The sequence below is a fragment of the Centroberyx affinis genome, unplaced genomic scaffold (assembly GCF_046629955.1).
Source record: "Centroberyx affinis isolate AG114_WGS23_722 - 3 ecotype Tasmania unplaced genomic scaffold, CSIRO-AGI_Caff_v1 ptg002185l_1, whole genome shotgun sequence".
Lineage (NCBI taxonomy): Eukaryota > Metazoa > Chordata > Actinopteri > Beryciformes > Berycidae > Centroberyx > Centroberyx affinis.
Window position 1 is genome coordinate 18,136 of NW_027280493.1, and position 18,205 is coordinate 36,340.

Here is an 18,205-nt window from a genome sequence, read left to right on the forward strand (position 1 = left end):
AGTGCAGAATAAAAAGGGGAACTTGTGGTATCCAGCGAGTGTTTCCGTTGGCTGGCTCCGCATCTACTAATATCTTGAAGGTAGAAAAAAGCGAACAGTGTCATACATACACAGAGATAATGTTAGAATTGCAGGAGGGCACATTGTGTGTTCAGCATACTTATATGACCAGGGTCGGGTAGTAATACTTGTAAGAACTACATGTTCTAAATACAAAAAATATATAACTGTAGTCCTTTACGTTACCTAAAAAGATGATATATTCTGATATACAGAGATACTTGTGAAAAATGTGAGGATTACGTCTGGGAATACTTTTAAAGTGAAAGCAAGAAACTCAGAAGGCCATTTAGTGTCAGGTGTGTTTGTATGCAAACCTGAAATAAGTTTCCTGAACCGAATAATTAGTAGTAATTTTACACTTTTTCCTATCTGTACTGGTACATTTATACCTCAAGTATGGCTGAAAGTAATCAGAATATATTACTAAATTTGGGTATGTTACGCTACCCAACCCTGGATATGATGTATCCAGGATGCTAATGTTTATACTGACAGTATGTACATAGTCACACATTCTCTCTCTCTCTCACACACACACACACACACACACACTCTTATGGAAATAAACTGAAGATGCTATCTGGTTCTTACTTTAAAAGATCCAGACATGGTTTGAGCATGGTGTGTTCCCTCTGTGTTTGTTAGATGGGAACAAAGAGAGGCTTCCTGAAGGGACACCGATTCATGTAGGTGGGAATAAGTAATCGGCAGGAGAGTTGGGGGAAAGCCTTGCGGTCTCATCCTGCATTCATTTCTCCTGCACGTACCTGACTGCTTCAAACATGGAAATGCTCATAAAAATAACAACAGTAACACCCTGAAAAGCATGTTTAACACCCCCTGCCTTCTCTCTCTCTCTCTCTCTCTCTCTCTCTCTCTCTCTCTCTCTCTCTCTCTCTCTCTCTCTCTCTCTCTCCCTCTCTCTCTCTCACACACACATAGAGACACACACACACACATATCTGGAAGAAAATATGCTTGCATCAAGTGCATCAAGTTAGCGTTAGTAGGTAAACAAAATATTGGTCTTTGTCTCATTCCCCCCACATATGTATCCACTGCACATTAAAAACAGTTTTGAGTGGGAAACTAAATAGATTGAGATATTTTCAGTGGTGGAAAGTAACTAAGTACATTTACTCAAGTACTGTACTTAAGTACAATTTTGAGATACTTGTACTTTACTTGAGTATTTCCATTTGATGCTACTTTATACTTCCACTCCACTACATTTCAGAGGGAAATATTGTACTTTCTACTCCACTACATTTATTTGACAGCTTTAGTTACTTTTCAGATGGAGAGTTGACACAATGGATAATATAACAAGCTTTTAAAATACAACACATTGTTAAAGATTAAACCAGTGGTTTCCAACCTTTTTGGCTTTTGACGTCTTACAAAAAGCAGTGTGTAGTCGGGTCACATTTCAGATGTCTATGAGTTGTTAACAGCTCCACCAAATAGTGATTTTTCCCTCTAAACCTCACATGGTTTCATTTCAATAAATGTTCAAATGATCCAATATTTCAGCAAAAATCAAAGATTAGAGAAAAAGTCCAAAAACTGAAAACAGATTTGTGTATCAGAACTTTGTTTTTTCTTCTTTCCTCTGCCATTAATCATCTCACGACCCCTCAGATTTACCTGGTGACCCTTTGGAGGGGCCCGACCCCTAGGTTGGGAACCACTGGACTAAACTAGCTAACTGTATATAAAGTAGTTCAAACTAGCTCCACCTCCAGCAGCTACAACAGTAACATGCTGCATACACACTGATGCTTCAGTATTAATAATCGAATGATGTCATATATAATAAAATATCAGTCAGAGGGACCAAACCACTACTTTTACTTTAATACTTTAACTACATTTTGCTGCTAATACTTATGTACTTTTACTTAAGTAGGATTTTTCATGCAGGACTTTTACTTGTAATGGAGTATTTTTACATTGCTGTATTGGTACTTTTACTTAAGTAAAGGATCAGAGTACTTCTTCCACCACTGGATATTTTGCATAAAAGTAAAGACTTAAGAAGTTAAGACATAAGTCTTTGAAAGAGCAGATATGTCTGTGAAGCACAACCACAGTACAGGCATGATTTTTATTTCATCTTCATTTAACATTTTATCCAAATATGGCTGGAATTTGAAACTTATGTCTTGGTGGATTTTCACTTCAGCTTTCACATCAGGCAGGCTTGCTATTTTAAGGAGTGGCCCTTTACTAATGGCTACCCCTATATACTGTATATAATGAGACTCTTGGGTTGAGTTATTCATGTGAGCTTAGTTTTCCCCTCATGTTTCTTTTCTATGTGTTGTTGCTGTAGGCTTAATCTCCCCATGTCTTCCAGATGTATTATGGACTGTGAATGCATCCCTCTCCCCCCCCTCAGCTCACATACCAGCATGTAGATAAACACTGGAGAGAGAAGTAGGAGTAAACACTGCAGGCAGGGGGGTGACGGATGGAGAAAATCTACAATCTACGACTTAGTTGATGTCCATCGATATCTCCAGAAAGTCCACTTTCTATGAAGTACAACTCTGATACACGGGTACTTTGATTTAACGTTCTTTGAAAATCTTGTAATTTAGGCTACATTTCCACTTTCACATATTGCAGGCCAGAAAAGAAAAACAGACCTCATAAGTTACCTGTTTTATGGATATCGGTGGTTGAAAGAATCTTTCACAAGTAGACAGAATTAATTTCTTTTTTATTTGTCTTCAATATACTCAACTGACTTGATTCTTGTGACTGAAGATTATGATTATGATGATAAGATTATGACGGGTTGTGAAACATTTTAATGTAATTTTTCATGCTGTCCTGAATACTGCACTTACTGTATAACTAGTCACTGTAGATAAGACTGTCAGCTAAATGCCTAAAATGTAACTGCAACTGTAAACCTAAAGAAGTGGAAAGCCCCAGAGACAAAAGGTATGTAATTATATCCAGTGTAGTAGTGGTGACAGGTGTGCTTTTTTTGAGAACATTGATAAATAAATGTAACAGAGAATCAAAGAAAAACACACAGTGTTGCTTTGTAGATTTTCTGGTGATTTTCTGCAACATTTCCTCACAACAGCCTTGATCAATAGGAATGCCGTCCATCCACATCATTTGGTTTGATATCACTGGCTGCATCATTAACTGCACATTCATCATCATAAATATGAAAATCCATCTGTATTTCTTAGAGCGAAACCTCCTCCGATTCCCGCGTCCTTCGCCCCCACCTGTCTCTGAGTTTTTGCATCAGTTTATGCGCAGGTTCTGTGTACTGCCTGTTTGCCAGGCCGAGCACCAGCGGCACGACCGCCATACTCCCGATGCCTGTGCATGAAAGCACGATATGAGTGGTGGAGCTCCACTTGGTCTCGCTCAGCAAGAACGCCACGCAGACGTGCATGTAGATGATGTAGGGCACCCAGCACGCGAGGAACGTCAGCGACACCGCCGCCACGCAGCGCGCGTATCGCAGGTTCAGCCTCTGCTCCCGGTCCGAGGCTTGACTTCCCCTCTCCACCGAGCGATGGAGGCGGCAAATGTCCTTCAGCTGGCCTCGGGTGATCCACAGAACGCGGCCCGTCATGCCCGCGATGGTAAGGATAGCGGGTAAGACGAGCCCGTACACCTCCAAATAGATGAAAGCGTTGTGGAAAACTCGCCGGTACGAGCAGCAAGCGGTTCCGTTTGTTGAGCAGTTCGTGAGCGGCGTTATTCGTCCACTGCCTGCACAACAGCCGTTCCAGTCTGGGCCTGTCCAGTTATTCCACCCGAAAGCAGGTAGGGATGCGTACAGTAGCGGTGGTGCCCACACTACTAGCAATGCCAGCGGAAAACTGCGATGCATCCACAAGCTGCTGTAATGCAGGGGGCTGACGATGCATATGTAGCGCTCGTAGTGGACCATCACCAGGTTGAACAGGAACGCCAGGAATAGGAAGTTTGGGAAAACGTGAACCACCAGGCAGGAGCTAAAACTCAACTCTCGGTTCAGGCCCATCCACGGTATGAAAGGGAGCGCCACGCCCGTGCACAAGTCGGCCACTAGCAGGCTGAGGAAGAAGTAGTTGGGCGTGTTGTGGAGCTGGCGGTTGCAGGCGATGCCCAAGATGATGACCAGGTTGGCCAGGATGATGGAGGTGGACAGCGGTACGGTGATGGCGTAGATGAGCTGTTCCCCGGACAGCAGGGGTTGGGAGTCGTTGCTGCCCATCGCAGGTGAAATCAGACCACCAGACCTTCTCCGCCTTGGAGCCTGTCTCCACTCCCATCAAGGTGCAGGTGTCCTGTATGGAGGCACAGCATAAAAGTTCTCAAAGGAGGCAATGACAAGGTAAATAGAGGGATACAGTAGGCAACTTTGGTGGCAGTTGGGGCCACAGAAACTATGTCATCACTACAGGGAGGCTGGAAAGTGTGTATGAGCAAGTGCTACTCACATATGAATGCCACATGTATCATATCAACAAGTCAAATGTTTCAAATTTAACCATAAATGATAAGTAATGTTCAGCAAATTATCAGTCTGGTGAAGTTTTAAATAAAAATGTTAATTAAATTAGGTGAAATCATCTTCATTGACTTCGTTGACATTGGCCCAAAAACACTTCCTTAATTGCTGTGGTGATTAAAATAGCAAAACATTATCAATTTGTGTTGTATAAAGCATGTTAAGTGCAACAGTTATTGCTTATTGTTCCAATATTGGACTGGTGCTGGACTGGTTTCAGTGTCATGCCTGAAATTACCATAAAACAAGAAATAGAAACCCTTGGCTAAGGCTTTGAGAAGCTTAAAATGAATGAGCCCAAAATAAACCCTTAAAATTAGAAAAGTCAAATTCTTAAGTGACACGATTAAGGTAGTAACTAAGGATATTTTATGGAATCCTCAGGTAGAGAAGCACTAAAAGTGGCCACTGGCCTGATAAGACATGGAGTGGAAACAGAACTGAGTATAAGGATGAAATATGAATGCTGGAATGTCAGGGATGTGGAAATAAAGAACATGCTGACTCATGCTCAAGGTAGAACTCCAGCAGAGGATGAGAGAGCAGCTGGGAGAGATTGGGGAGCTGAAGGAGTATAATCATGATGCCATATGTATATGGACTAACTGGTGCTGGACAAGATCTATGCTCAAATCAATCTTGAACATGTTGATATGGGGCAGAAAGAGAGGGAAAGCATGAAGCTCATAGCAGACAGTGAGCTCAAAGCGGTCCAGCTGGATGAGTGTGCTGCAGGAATTGTGAGGGATAAGTAGAGGATTGCAAAAGCTCTTCAGACAGTCAAGAGGCTACAGATTGTCCTCATTGAACAAGAAAAGACAGATGAGCTCGTTGAAGCCCTAGCAATTGATGAGCTCCAAGCTGGGAGAGCCAGGATGAGCAAGACATGGAGAACGATAGGCCTAACAGTCTTAAGATGGTTGACCTCCACACAGCCATGGCTGAGACTAAAGAGGAATGCATAGTTCTGCAAGGAGCCATTGATGAGTTCCAGGCTGGGAGAGCCAGGACAGAGCAAGAAAAGGCTTAAAATGGCCGAGCTCCAGATGACGCTGACCGAGAGTGACGGGAAGCGAGTCCATCTGCATGAAGCCATGGAAGAACTCCAGGCTGGTGAGTCAGATTGAAGATAAGGAGATGGATAGACCGAAATGGAGCTGCCAATGTAGCTGTCTGGAAATCCCAGAGAAATACTGACCCCCTGCGTTCAAAGACTAGGAATGCTGTAGTCTTTGAACGCAGGGAGTCAGTATTTCTCTGCGTTCAAAGACTAGGAATGCTGTAGCCTCTCAAAGGCCTTTCAGGCTTTCAAAAGGCCCTGTCAGTCCAGAGACAGGTAGAGGAGCAGCTGAGATTGCACCTTAGTGAGTCTGAGAGAAAACAGATTACTTTCCTCAGTGAGAGAGAAGAACATTTGGCTGCCATGGATCAGCTGAAGTCCTATATACCAGAGAGGCAAAATGAGATCAAAGACACCAAGAGCCAGCTAGAGATGGCCCTGTTCAACCTGGCAACGTCCACTCCGGCTGCTGAGATGAACCAGGTTTCTGTTGTGGAAAGGCCTGTTGAAGTTCGAGGAAGCTACCATGCCAGCTGAGGTCTCGCCATGTGTCAGTCTCAGAGCTTAAGAGTCAACTGAATCCAGCCAGCTGTTATCACAGCAACCCAGGAAGACTGAGGTGTCAGCTGTCAGTGTGGAAGACACAACATCCAGAGGGATGAGGAGCAAGCCAGTCTCAAGGCAAGCCGGCTGCAGAAGGCCCCGATGGCCCAGAAGAAAACAAGAAGGACCTCAGTGCAGGCCAGGAACTTATTCAGGAGAGGGACCAAGACAAAGATGAAATTGAGTCCCAGGTAACTCCAGTAGAAAACAGTCAACCAGCTGAAGATGGAAAAAAAATGGAGGCAGAGCGGAAAAAATGGGAGGAGGAACTGACAGAAACAATCCTATGGCTGGAAGAGAAGGGCAGCAGGACCTTGCACAACTTCAGGTACAGATAGGCAGGGCAAATATTGAAACTTTTCAATGTACATTTCGGTTTCAGTTTATTGATAAAATTCTTATCTATATTTCCCTCTCCATCAGGTGGCAGAGACAAAGAAGCAAGGATGCATAGCTGCATGTTTTGGAAGGAAATACAGAAAGCAGAAGATCACACATACTGGAGCAACATAAATACACATTCCTGGCCAATATTTCATCTTTCCCAAAACACAAAACAAACCATGTCCTTTGCAATCATCTTCCTCAATAAAGACACACATTTTAGTTAATGCTTATTAAGCATTAACTGCTTATTAAGCATTAACTAGCCCTTTTTAAGTATTAACTAACCCTTAACTTAGTGACCCTTATTGTAAAGTGTTACCGAATCAAACTCCTCCATTTGAAGTTTAACTTGCAAATAGCTTGAAATTATTCTCTCTCACAAAGAACCAGGTCCTTTTTGTCCGAAAGCACCCTGGTAAGTTACCCTGTTCTGCTCTCTCTCTCTCTCTCTCTCTCTCTCCCAACAAGAATGGCTGATGTGTAATGTTTTTAAAATGATTGTGATTGTGTTCACGAATGATTGTGTGACATTTCTTTCTGATGTGTGTCTGAAAACAATTGTATGGTTCCCTTTCTACATCTTTCTACAAAACCAATTTTACCCGGTGTTAGGTAATAGGTAAGATGAGAAGAAGCTATAGAAGCTAATGAACGTGAGGCAACTATCACTTAATAATTGATAAGGGAAGATTGTGGTGTACCTTTTACAGTCAATGTGCTTGAGTTTCAAATATGAATGCTACATTTGCATTGAGTTGGAGAAAGTGACACATATCCTTAAGATAACGTTATACTATCTCATGTCTACAAGGATCACAGTGTCTCTATTGTGCATTATAATCTTCCATGTAGACCTACAATAAACCACACCTATATGATACACATAGTTTTATGTGTATAAGCTCTATGATGTCCTTTATTATGTGTGTAGGTATTTAGTTTATTTGAAAAAAAGATTTTTTGATTTTAAGAACATAATCTAAACAGAAATATTCAATGCAACTGTGCAAATGCAAATAAGGAACATTATATTTGCTAATCACATTAAAACCCAATTAAATATAAGGGGATTTTATGGTATCAAAGTCCTGTGTCAGTTTTGACAAATGCAGACTTTAAAAGGTCTCAGTGTGGTAAATACATGGGAAAACATCATTAACACAATGCTATGTCTGCATTGAACATAGTTTTGTTGAACTATAGCGAATCTTAACCTCTTCAGTTTTGTGCTTTTTTCCTTCCCAAATTGTTTTTTTTTTTTTTTTTCCAGCACTGCATTTCATTCTAAGAGGCACCTGTAAAAGAAGCCAGATACTTTCATCGAATTAAATTGTCTTTCACAATATGAATAGTTATAATAAATGCTACAATTTTGAAATTGATATAATAATGTATCACTGACATAAGGCAAAAATATGTCACCACAATTAGAAGAACGACCTTTTGCAAACTTTTGCAAACTTTTGGAAACATAACTCAATGAAGCTAGTTCAGCCTTTACCTTTTCGGGATGAGCAATCCGGTCATCTATCGCTTGACAGAGGAAATTCAATAAAAACACTGTTCCTTATCCCTCTCCTTGTGACTTGCATGTCATATCCACATCCAGAGGCACAAACAAGACATGGCGTCCATCAGGAACTGTTGGAGCTTCTTCTGCATGTTCCAACGGCAGATCCCTCCAGTCAACTCTGCTACACCTCTTAAAAGACTGAGAGAGAGGCTCAGATAGAGATAGAGAGAGTGAGAGAAAGAGAGAGTGTGAGAGAGAGAGAGAGAACAGCCAAGTGCAAGGGTGTTCCTCAGACAGAAACTTTTAAAGGGGAAGTACACACTGGAGGAGGAGGGGAAGTGGTGGCGGGTGTTGTATGTTTCTCCTTCCCAGAGGGGAGCTGCTGGTCACAGTGGGGATGATGGGGGGGTCAGGGGGTTATTTGTGTCACACGACATGAGACAGCAGCGCCCAGTGACGCATGACCTACTAATTCGTTCTCTGTCATCTTTGCACAACCTTTCATCCATGTTGTTCTCATAGGCCCTGTGCAGATTTTACAATACTGTCCAGGACCGCAGTACACCGTGAAGATGGAAAGTTGTTATCACTGTAGCCAGCAGATGATAACGTTCCAGGTTAACATCAGTAGCATGGCATGTGGTTTTGGACACGTGAGGCCCCCCCATTTCACACCCTCCATGATGGGCCCCCCTATTTCACACCCTCCATGATGGGCCCCAGATGTTTCAAGGCAGCCTCAGCAAGATGCATGGCCTGTAAGTATGATCTGCAACTAAAGCCAACTTTATTCAGTGAGACAGTTTGTGTCTTGAGATCTGAGAAACAGCCGGGGATCTGCATACACTACATGAACTGAAAGAGAATAATTTTCAACATCCAACTCTGCTCCTTTTTCTCTTTTGTTACATAAGTCCCAAAAGAGCACCTGACCTAGTGAAGCAACATATTGCAGTCCTTCTGTCAAGCATATTGTCCTCCATATTTCTGACTGTTCCAATCCAAATCTGTATCTTTTTATGTGTTTTTTAACCCTCTCAGGCGACACATGGACTTGATTTGCCACATAGGACAATGCAATGTGTGCCAGAAATTTTCAGAGGTGGGAAATATTTAAGCAAAATTTTCAAGTGTCTGTGCTTTCCTCAAGTTTTTCTTTCACTGAAGAGTTTTTACTTTTACTCCTTTACCACATTTCAAAAGTAAAATGTACACTTTCTACTCACTACATTTTCAAAACTGACTCGTTACTCTCGGGAAATCAACAGATTTTTTTCTTTTCTTTTTCTTTCTTCTTCTTGTCCAGCAAAACGACACCAATATACTTTAAGTAAAGTTAAGACAATGTACTTTTATACTTTGACTTGAGTTAAGGATTTGAATTGGTAGGCTTAATTCACACTTTTACCTTTTTGTGTACTTCACCTCTAGAAACTTTAGACAAGAACAGGAAAGTATTTAACACAAAAAAAAGCCAAGCTGCTGTCAACTGATGGTTGTTTCGAGTTTTAGAGTTGAAATACCTCCGCTTTCAAAATTGAAAAAATTACTTTTCCCACCTTCTGTACAAACAAAATGATTTATTAATTTATATTTTCCCCCTTCAATTGCCAGCTTATAGGTCTTGTCTTAGGCCTAAGCCAATTTAGCATATTTTTCTGAGAAGTCATCGTACCTGACACTATCTCCATTGCCCTGAATTGGTCATACTGTGCTCCAAGTATACATTAAAACAAACGCTAAGACTTATTTGCTACGACTATTTGCCCCAGGTCTGATCTAAACATATACATACAACAGTGTGTATGTATAAATTCATAACAGCTGTCAAACATGTCTGGTATTTAAACATAGCATTGGATGGAGGGCCGGTGGCAGACCTGTGGTGTTGGCCAAACACGGAAGATAGTAGTGATAGTTTGGACGAGGCCTGGTCCGGTGGAGATGGATGAGCTCCGGGCAGATAATGGCTTTAAACATAACGTTCCCCCGCTTTCAGTGTCTGACAAGACACTGTGCAGGGAGGACAATCATAAAGCTACAAAGGAGAAGTCGGAGTATCTTGGGTTTCCTTGGGGGAATACACTACAATAAATCAATATATTTTCAATGATTTCTACACAATGTTAAGGTGACTTTCTAACTGTGGAATGTGATACAATTAAAGACGCATTAAGTACTCTATGACTTTATTGGCGACCAGTAAGAATTGCAACATCAATAGAACCAATTCTACCAATGCTAATCTCACCAGCCTCTAGCTCAAATGACGAAGGTCTGGAGAAATTCTCGTCATAAAATGTGGGACAACGAGAACTTGCTGAGCCAAAGGCAGGACTTACGAGTGTGAAACAGGATTTTTACACAATCCCCAATAGATGGCACTTCTGGTTTGTTTTTCTGCCCGGGTAGAACAAGTTGCCATTGTTAGCTTAGCTACAATGCTAGCTACTTCACTGAGTAAATTAGAGTTATTGTGTTGTACTATTAGGGAAGTAACTGTCCACACCAGGGATTAATAAAGGCAATAGTTTTCATTAAGAAGCCAGAAAAATTTGTCTGCATGGCCATAGCCCACACAATTTATGTCAGTTTTGTTTCGCTATATAGCTAGCTAACTGTTGCAACTTGTTACTATGACAAGTGAGCAGCAGTGCTATAACGAAATTTGACTGGTTATGATGACAGAAAGAGTAGCTAATTAGAGAAGAGGACCTACAGAAACCTCAAGTTAAGAGGTGATGTATCACCATGCTAAATGCCCTAATAATAATACTGCTTTGTTATTTGCTTTTTTGCCTTCGTAGCTGAAATGTCTTGTGACACCGGTCGCTTGCTCGTAGCACCTCCATCGCTGAGCGGTTGAAAATGTGAGTGGGTGGGAGGAAGAGGCTCTTGAAACTCAATAGGTGGTTAGTTTTTGTTCCAGACCACAGTACAGGCCAGAAAGTGAGTTTTGAAAGCCAGAAATCAAAAGTAAAACTCTTATAACTTAATAACTTCCCTTTTAAGGTACTTTATCAGGAATCGTTGATATTACATGCTTTTCACAGGTATTTAAAGCTGATTCTCCTCTTATCATTTTTTTAATCAGTTATAGTCCAGATGTCTGCAAACGTTGTAAAAGGTTTTTTTTTCCTAACTCAGCTTTCATCATTATGAAACATGTATTTTTAATGGATATGTTGCTTGACTCCTTTCCTTCAGACATGTTTACCTTGGCAGGACAGCGGCACCTGCCCCTCTACTTAACTGATTTGTTACAGCATCTAGTGTCACCGCAGCAGCCCTGGTGAATACGAGCTGTTATTTAATAGAACGGGCTTCGGCTGCGTCTCGGTCGCTCCCACCAGACTGATAATCCCTCGGCCACTCCTGCAGCCTTTTGTCTTCATACACGCTGACCTTTGAGGCCAAACACCATCCAGTGACAGATGAGGAAAATATCCTGGCTAAACTGCACACATCACAGGTGTTATTTTCCCCCTGGTTTCTAGTTAAGCTCCAGCTGTATGCAGTAATGCTGGGAAACCACTGAGGTGACGCTGGGTGAGCGTTGTGCAGCTGCTTCCATGTTCAGACTGGATGTGAATTGATGCAAAGGGCAATTTTTGGGGACACTTTACTTGCAAGGCACCAGCAGAACATTATAATCGTAATTAACACTGACTGTACAAAATAATGGGGACATTTACTCTCTTTTCATGAAGTCCACTGATGAGGTGAATCCAGGTAAAAGCCATTATCCCTTATTGATTTCCCCTTAATAAATCAATACCAATCACTAAGGAGGAGATGTGAAAAAAGAGAAGCAGACGAGTTAGAGGAGGATTTTTAAGCTTTGAGACAGTTGAGATGTGGATTGCGCAAAAGGGGCTGAAACTCAATATGAGGAAGATGTTCTTAAAATAGTATATGCTCTTTTTCACATTATGGTCAACTCAGAAGATCATATTCAATACAATGCATAATGGCATGCAATAAAACATATATGACTATTTTCTGAGTTTTTTGATGATGCAGTATGATGTATAGTATGTATATGATGTAGTAAATTATGTAAATGAAGTATGTATATGTTATGTTATGTGTTTATTTCGAACATGTAACAACACAATAAATAAGACATAAAACAAGAAAATCCATTAAATAGGCAAAAAAGAAAAGAACAACAAAACCTAAAACATACAGTAAATTCTTGAAAACATTCACTAAATTCTTGACAAACAAAAAAGTAGACCTAGTATGGGCTGTATGTGATGTGTATATATATTGTAGTATGTGTATGTGTGATCTAGTATGGTATATGACATGTATGATGGTATTTAAAGCCCTTTGAGACTTGACTATGACAAAGGGCTATATAAATAAACTAGACTAGACTAGACTTTTGCATAGTGTATTCTACTGTATGATGCAGCAGGGTGGATTAGCGGTTTAGACACACTTTATAGCCAACAGATCACAGGTTCAATTCCCTACAGCAGCCAGTGTCTGTCCATAAACAGCCGTCTGTCCTGTCCTGTAGAAGTGAACCAAACCCCATCCTAGTTTCTCGGGGAAAAAATGTAACCCCTAACTGTTCAGTCATACCAGAGAGTTTGCTTAGTGCCTAAAATGTCTCATAAGCTTGGTCTCACTTTGGTCACAGAGTCAACTTTGCTCAAGTCCCAAGTCAGTCTCAAGTCTTGAGGCACAAGTCTGAAGACAAGTCCCAAGTCTAAATGTAGAACACCAAGTCCAGTATCAATTTAATATCTTAAAGAAAACTAAATATCTAGGACTTTTCAATGCAATATGGTTTTAATAGGATCATGAGTTTGTTTTCTATAATCAGTTTCAACTTCAATAAATTCAATCGTTCCATACAAATTCAGAAAACAGAATTTAAATTCAGTCGTCTGCTGGAACAAATCTCATCACTTTCAATTGAAGTCAAGTCACAAAAACAAGATCTTTTGTCAAGACTTTAGAAACCTTTTCAAGTCGTCAAAAGTCAAGTCCCATGTCACCAGAACCCAAGTCAAGTCTCAAGTGTTGTCTTCATGTATCAAGTCAAGTCTCAAGCAAGTCTTACTTGAGTCTCACTAGAGTCCAAGTCATATGACTCTGAGTCCCCACCTCTGCCCATGAGCAACGTAAAAACATGTTTGTGCACGCAAGCGACTCTGCACACGCTCACACGCACACATTCAGACACACACAATGAGCTCGAGTGCAGGATCCAGGTACAAGGAAGAAGCTCTTGTGCACAGGATACTGAGCGGAGACAAAGGGGCGAGCGGAGGGTAGAGAAAAAAGGGGGGAGCGGAAGAAGAGAGAGAAAAAAACAATGTGGGTTAAGCAAAAATATTGAAGCAAATATTTAGCAGTGTTTCAGAAAGGGATGAAAACATTAGTGGTGGCTTTTATCTGGTGCAATATCAGTCAAAAAAATCAAATGCATGAGTATGGGGTTAAAGGAGGGGCTGAGGATGGGAAGGAGGGGAGGGGCTGTAAAGAGGAACTGTTAGGAGTGTTGGGAAGACATACATTACACTGGATGGCAGGCAGCTGTTTCCTTTCCCTTCACAGGTTTGGCCAAATCTGGTCTTCATCAGGGTCTGGATGACCAATCAATATAACAATAATAATAATTTATCAAAACAAAGTTGCCTCAAATTGCAGAGCAGGGAAAAGTTGGTTGTCTAATCGTATCGTTATCGTATCGTTGAATTGCCCCTTTGTGTTGTCCATTATTGTCTGTTTAAATAAAAAAATATATATTTGATAACAAAAAAGAAAAACATAGTTACAAAGTGCTTTACAATACAGAGAGGAGAAATACGCACATAAAAAAGACATAACAATAAAATGCAATTACATAAAAAGGTAAGATATTACAGGTTAAAATCACGACTTGTAAATATGCATCCATCAATACAAGTGAATGGGAAAGTGATGGTACAGTATTGAATCCCTGCTGGGAACGATTTCATGCACACTTTCTACCTGAAGAGTGAAAAACAAATACTTAGCAAACCTATAAAACGCAATAATGCTGTGACCTTATCGTTTTACAGGCTCCCATTCTTATACACACACACACACACACACACACACTGGCTTACTCACACACGCGGGGTTACCCTTGCCCTCCTTTGGCAGTATAGTATGATTAAAAGCGTCGGCATGGCAACAAGATAGCGCCTTCGCTGGCTGGTGAGCTAATGTGTTTTCCTGATTGGGGGAAATATGGGCCAGGGCAGTAAAATGGCATGATGCACGGGCAATAACATCCACATAGACGTTTCATAGACGGCAAACGCTCGCCACAGTCACCCATAGAAAGCAAAACAAGAAGTGAATAGCAGGGTTTGACCAATACGGGATTCTGAAGGCCGATATTTGTTGGGTATTGAAGGTGCAGATATTCAACATTCAACTTTAAATTTGTCATTTTTAACACCAAAAAATGCAAGGATTCTGTGTTTTCCTGCATTTAGAGCATCAAAGAACACTAAAACTCTCCACTGAAATCCAGACTAATGAAATTATCACAGTTCTTTAAGGCAGGGTGACCCACTTCAGGAGGTACAGGGGTCCTTGATGGGGTTCCAGGGGGTCCCCAGCAAATTGATGAATTGTAAAACATAACCATTATTTCATTTACAAGAAGTTGACACAATTAGAGAAGATAGAAGAATGACTGTTTTGGTCATAGTTTCACTGTTATCTCTCTACCTACAATACAGATATTCATGGAATTCTGGACAAAATCAAATCTAACAATAAAAATATTCTCAGATTTGGGTCAGATGGGGGTCCATGGACCTAATGTGGACTATATTAGGGGTTGTAGATATGAAAAAGGTTGAGAATCACTGCTCTAGGATACAATACTACTATATGAACTGTTTTACTCCATCCTGTTCATTATTTATTACAGTCTTGTACTTCCATCCTTATGTAAGTAAAACTATCTCATGGTTTGTTGTTCCGATGCACTGCTGGACTCTCACCATCCACTGCAACGTACTGTAGGTCACACTGCCTGAATGCAAATATTGATATAATGATAAACATATAGAGTGATATGTATAATATCCACAGTCTAATCGAGGTGTTGGACTGTCTCCTTGCACTGAAAACAAGGTCCTGTTGCCCCTTCACCATGTGTGTCAGTCTGTATTTCTGTAAGCGATACTTCCCTTCTCCACAGCTTCAAAATGTTGCTTGTGCATCTTGGACCTAAAGCTTGTGATACAACAAGCAACATTTTTGGAGAAGATGACAAGGCAACGTGTCGGTCAACAGGAATTGAAGTCAGACATGCAGCATAATACCATGGCATTAGAAGTTGCCATGTAGACAATGTGAGAGTGTTTATCCATCTACTTGGGCTGTGTAATCCTGCAATGTTGACCAAAATGTTACACAGTGTGCGTATCAAGGATATAAAAGTGTAAAGGCAACTTATTGATCGATCTTGATCATCATAATTGCCCAGACATGTATTTTCCCTGGTCATCTCTGCCTCAACAGTTGAACCAAAACAGGATCTGTCTGTCATAAATTTGCTGAATTCTACTCCCAGTGACTCAACAATAAGTCCATTCCGTCTCCCACAGAAACTTTCTCCCTGAACACCCTCAGTTCATTTCAGCCACCAGTATCAACTGTGTTTGAGTGCTTTTACATCTGTTCTCTAGTTGTGAGTTTGGTAGTTGGTTTTATTGTGTCGTTGTTTCTGCACTGTTGATTTGTCATCCAGTAACAAAACATCAATGGACTGGATTGAAGGAGAAAGGGTCATCTATAGACCTATCAAGGTATGTGAGCATTGTTTATTGCAGTAAAATTATAAAGATTTTGAGCTGAAATTAAATGTAGCATAAGAGGCTTTTGAGTGACATTATCGCATTTCCTTCAAAGGCATTGTTCAATGTACCAGTGTACAGAGACACTGTACAGCTCTGCTGGGAGTGGAAGTACTATGAAGTACAAGTAAGAACCACTTTTGTTTCAGGCCCACAAAATAAAACACCTGACAAATTCTGGTAAAGTGTCTCCTATGATTATACATGAGAACATCTGATGTTTTCTATTGTCTTGTAGAAAAAAATGATGGTGCAGTTTTTGAGGCTTCAGCAACAAAAGCAGGTCCCATCTGAGCTGACAGCTGAGGACATGACTGACTGGCTGGTGGCGCAGGGCAAGACATCTCTCAGGGAGCGGTGAGACAGTCCATCCACTCAATCTGTCATCAACTCTGCTAATGTTAAAGGAATAGTTCACCCAAAAATGAAAATTCAGTCATTATCTACTCACCCCCATGCCAGTAGAAAATCGGTTTAATGTTTGATGTCCACTTTAGTCTCTGTTCTGTATGTATTCTGCACAGTGTAATACATGCAGCGTTTATAGTTAAAAATGGCACTAACCCTTTTCATTATTATTATGACATCAAACATTAATATGGGTGCTCACTTACTGAATTTGACAATTAAATACAAAGTAATTACTTTAAAACGGTATTTCTATTTTAAAATCTTGCGCTTTTATTTTGAAGGCTAAACGGCCAAACTGTCTTGTTTCTGCTAATTCAAGCTAGTCTTACCTATTGAGGCCTGTGCACAGGTGACGTATTTTGAAATAACAGCTAGAGTGGCGATTTCAGCTAAATAATGGTGTAAATGTCGATCTTTTCAAGTCACTTTGGGATTTTTTGGCTTCAAGAGACTTGGATTATGCTGTAAGAGCTGCATGGAGCCATTTTATGGTTATTTTCTGTTTTTTGTTTTTTTTAACTCTGTCCATCTGTTGTATGGACTAACAAACTATTTTTTTATGATTTTCTACTGGCATGGGGGTGAATAGATAATGACAGAATTTCAATTTTTGGGTGAACTATTCCTTTAAGCTAGTCTGTTACTAATGAGAAGAAAATAGAGCAACAGTTAAGATGAACCTTCTTTTTTCTTTCCATTTGAAGATTGTGGAGGTTTGATCTTGAGAGTTTTGATGCAAGTGTCCAGCCTCTCCTCACGCTGGTAAGACCAAGATCATGAAAAGACTCAGTTTGGAGTAAATGATCACATAACACTAGATTGATCCTGTAAATATGTTGAATCTTAATGGTGCATCCCATTTCTTGTTTCAGATGTGGGAGGTGAACATCAGCATGAAAATGATGGTCACTGAGTTTTTAGCCCGAATCGTGCTGAACTCATCTGAAGCCAACAGTCCTTGTTTTCAGTAAGTCACAGTTATGAGATAAGATGAAACTTGAATGATTTCCGTGGGGAAATTGTGTCTTTTCAGAAAATGTGTATTTTAACTCATTTTGAGCGAATCTCATTGACAGAGACCCTCAGATCATCCGTCTGGCTGACAAAGCCATCAGGAGCCTGATGGAGAAGCAGCAGCCCAGCTCCAGCCTCCTCGGCCCCCAGGAGGTAGTGATGCTGGTTGTGCCTAAAGTGCTTCAGGGCTTCTGGATTAATCCGGCGATCCTCTTATCCGTACCCCCGCTGCAGCTCAGCGACCTGGCCGTCGGACTCACGAAGGCCGTTGAGGATAAGCTCTCCACCTCTCTGACCTTCACGGACTGTCAGGCCGCCTTCTCCCGCTCCATCCGGGATGAGAAGGTCCTTACTATCCAGAACAAGGTCAGAGAGAAGTACACTCCAGATGTCCTGCTGGAGAAGCTGAAGCGCTTTGAGCCAGAGCTGCTGACCAGGATCGTTGACGTCACAGTGGGGGAAATCTGTGTGATGTTTGAGCCACAGAAACAAGTGCTGACCACCAAAGAGGTAACAAGACCTGCACAGATGTATGATCGAGTAGCTGGATAAGATACTGTATAATAAAAAAGAAATTCAAACGGCTTCTCTCCCTCTTTAGGTGGATCTAGATGATTCCACCCAGCCAGCTGTAGTGGATGGAGCCGTGAACTCCACCACCCTTGATGGAGATTTAAGCGAAGAGCCTGGCCTGAAAGAGGACACAACACCAAGCCCAGAAATGGACTCTGCTGTTGGTTCAGCTGCTCTGGTTCCTCTGAGCC

General features: G+C 41.0%; 1 protein-coding gene across 1 annotated transcript; it reads right to left on the reverse strand.

Moving 5' to 3' along the window:
* Window positions 1-3,271: 3,271 nt before the first annotated feature.
* Window positions 3,272-4,297, reverse strand: LOC139655040 (G-protein coupled bile acid receptor 1-like). Its single transcript, XM_071532344.1, has one exon. The coding sequence runs from the start codon at window positions 4,295-4,297 to the stop codon at window positions 3,272-3,274; it is 1,026 nt and encodes a 341-aa protein (XP_071388445.1).
* Window positions 4,298-18,205: the final 13,908 nt, after the last annotated feature.

Bases quoted from the DNA above. Each gene is read 5' to 3' on its own strand.
- LOC139655040 (XM_071532344.1), bottom strand. From the start codon at position 4,297: ATGGGCAGCAACGACTCCCAACCCCTGCTGTCCGGGGAACAGCTCATC.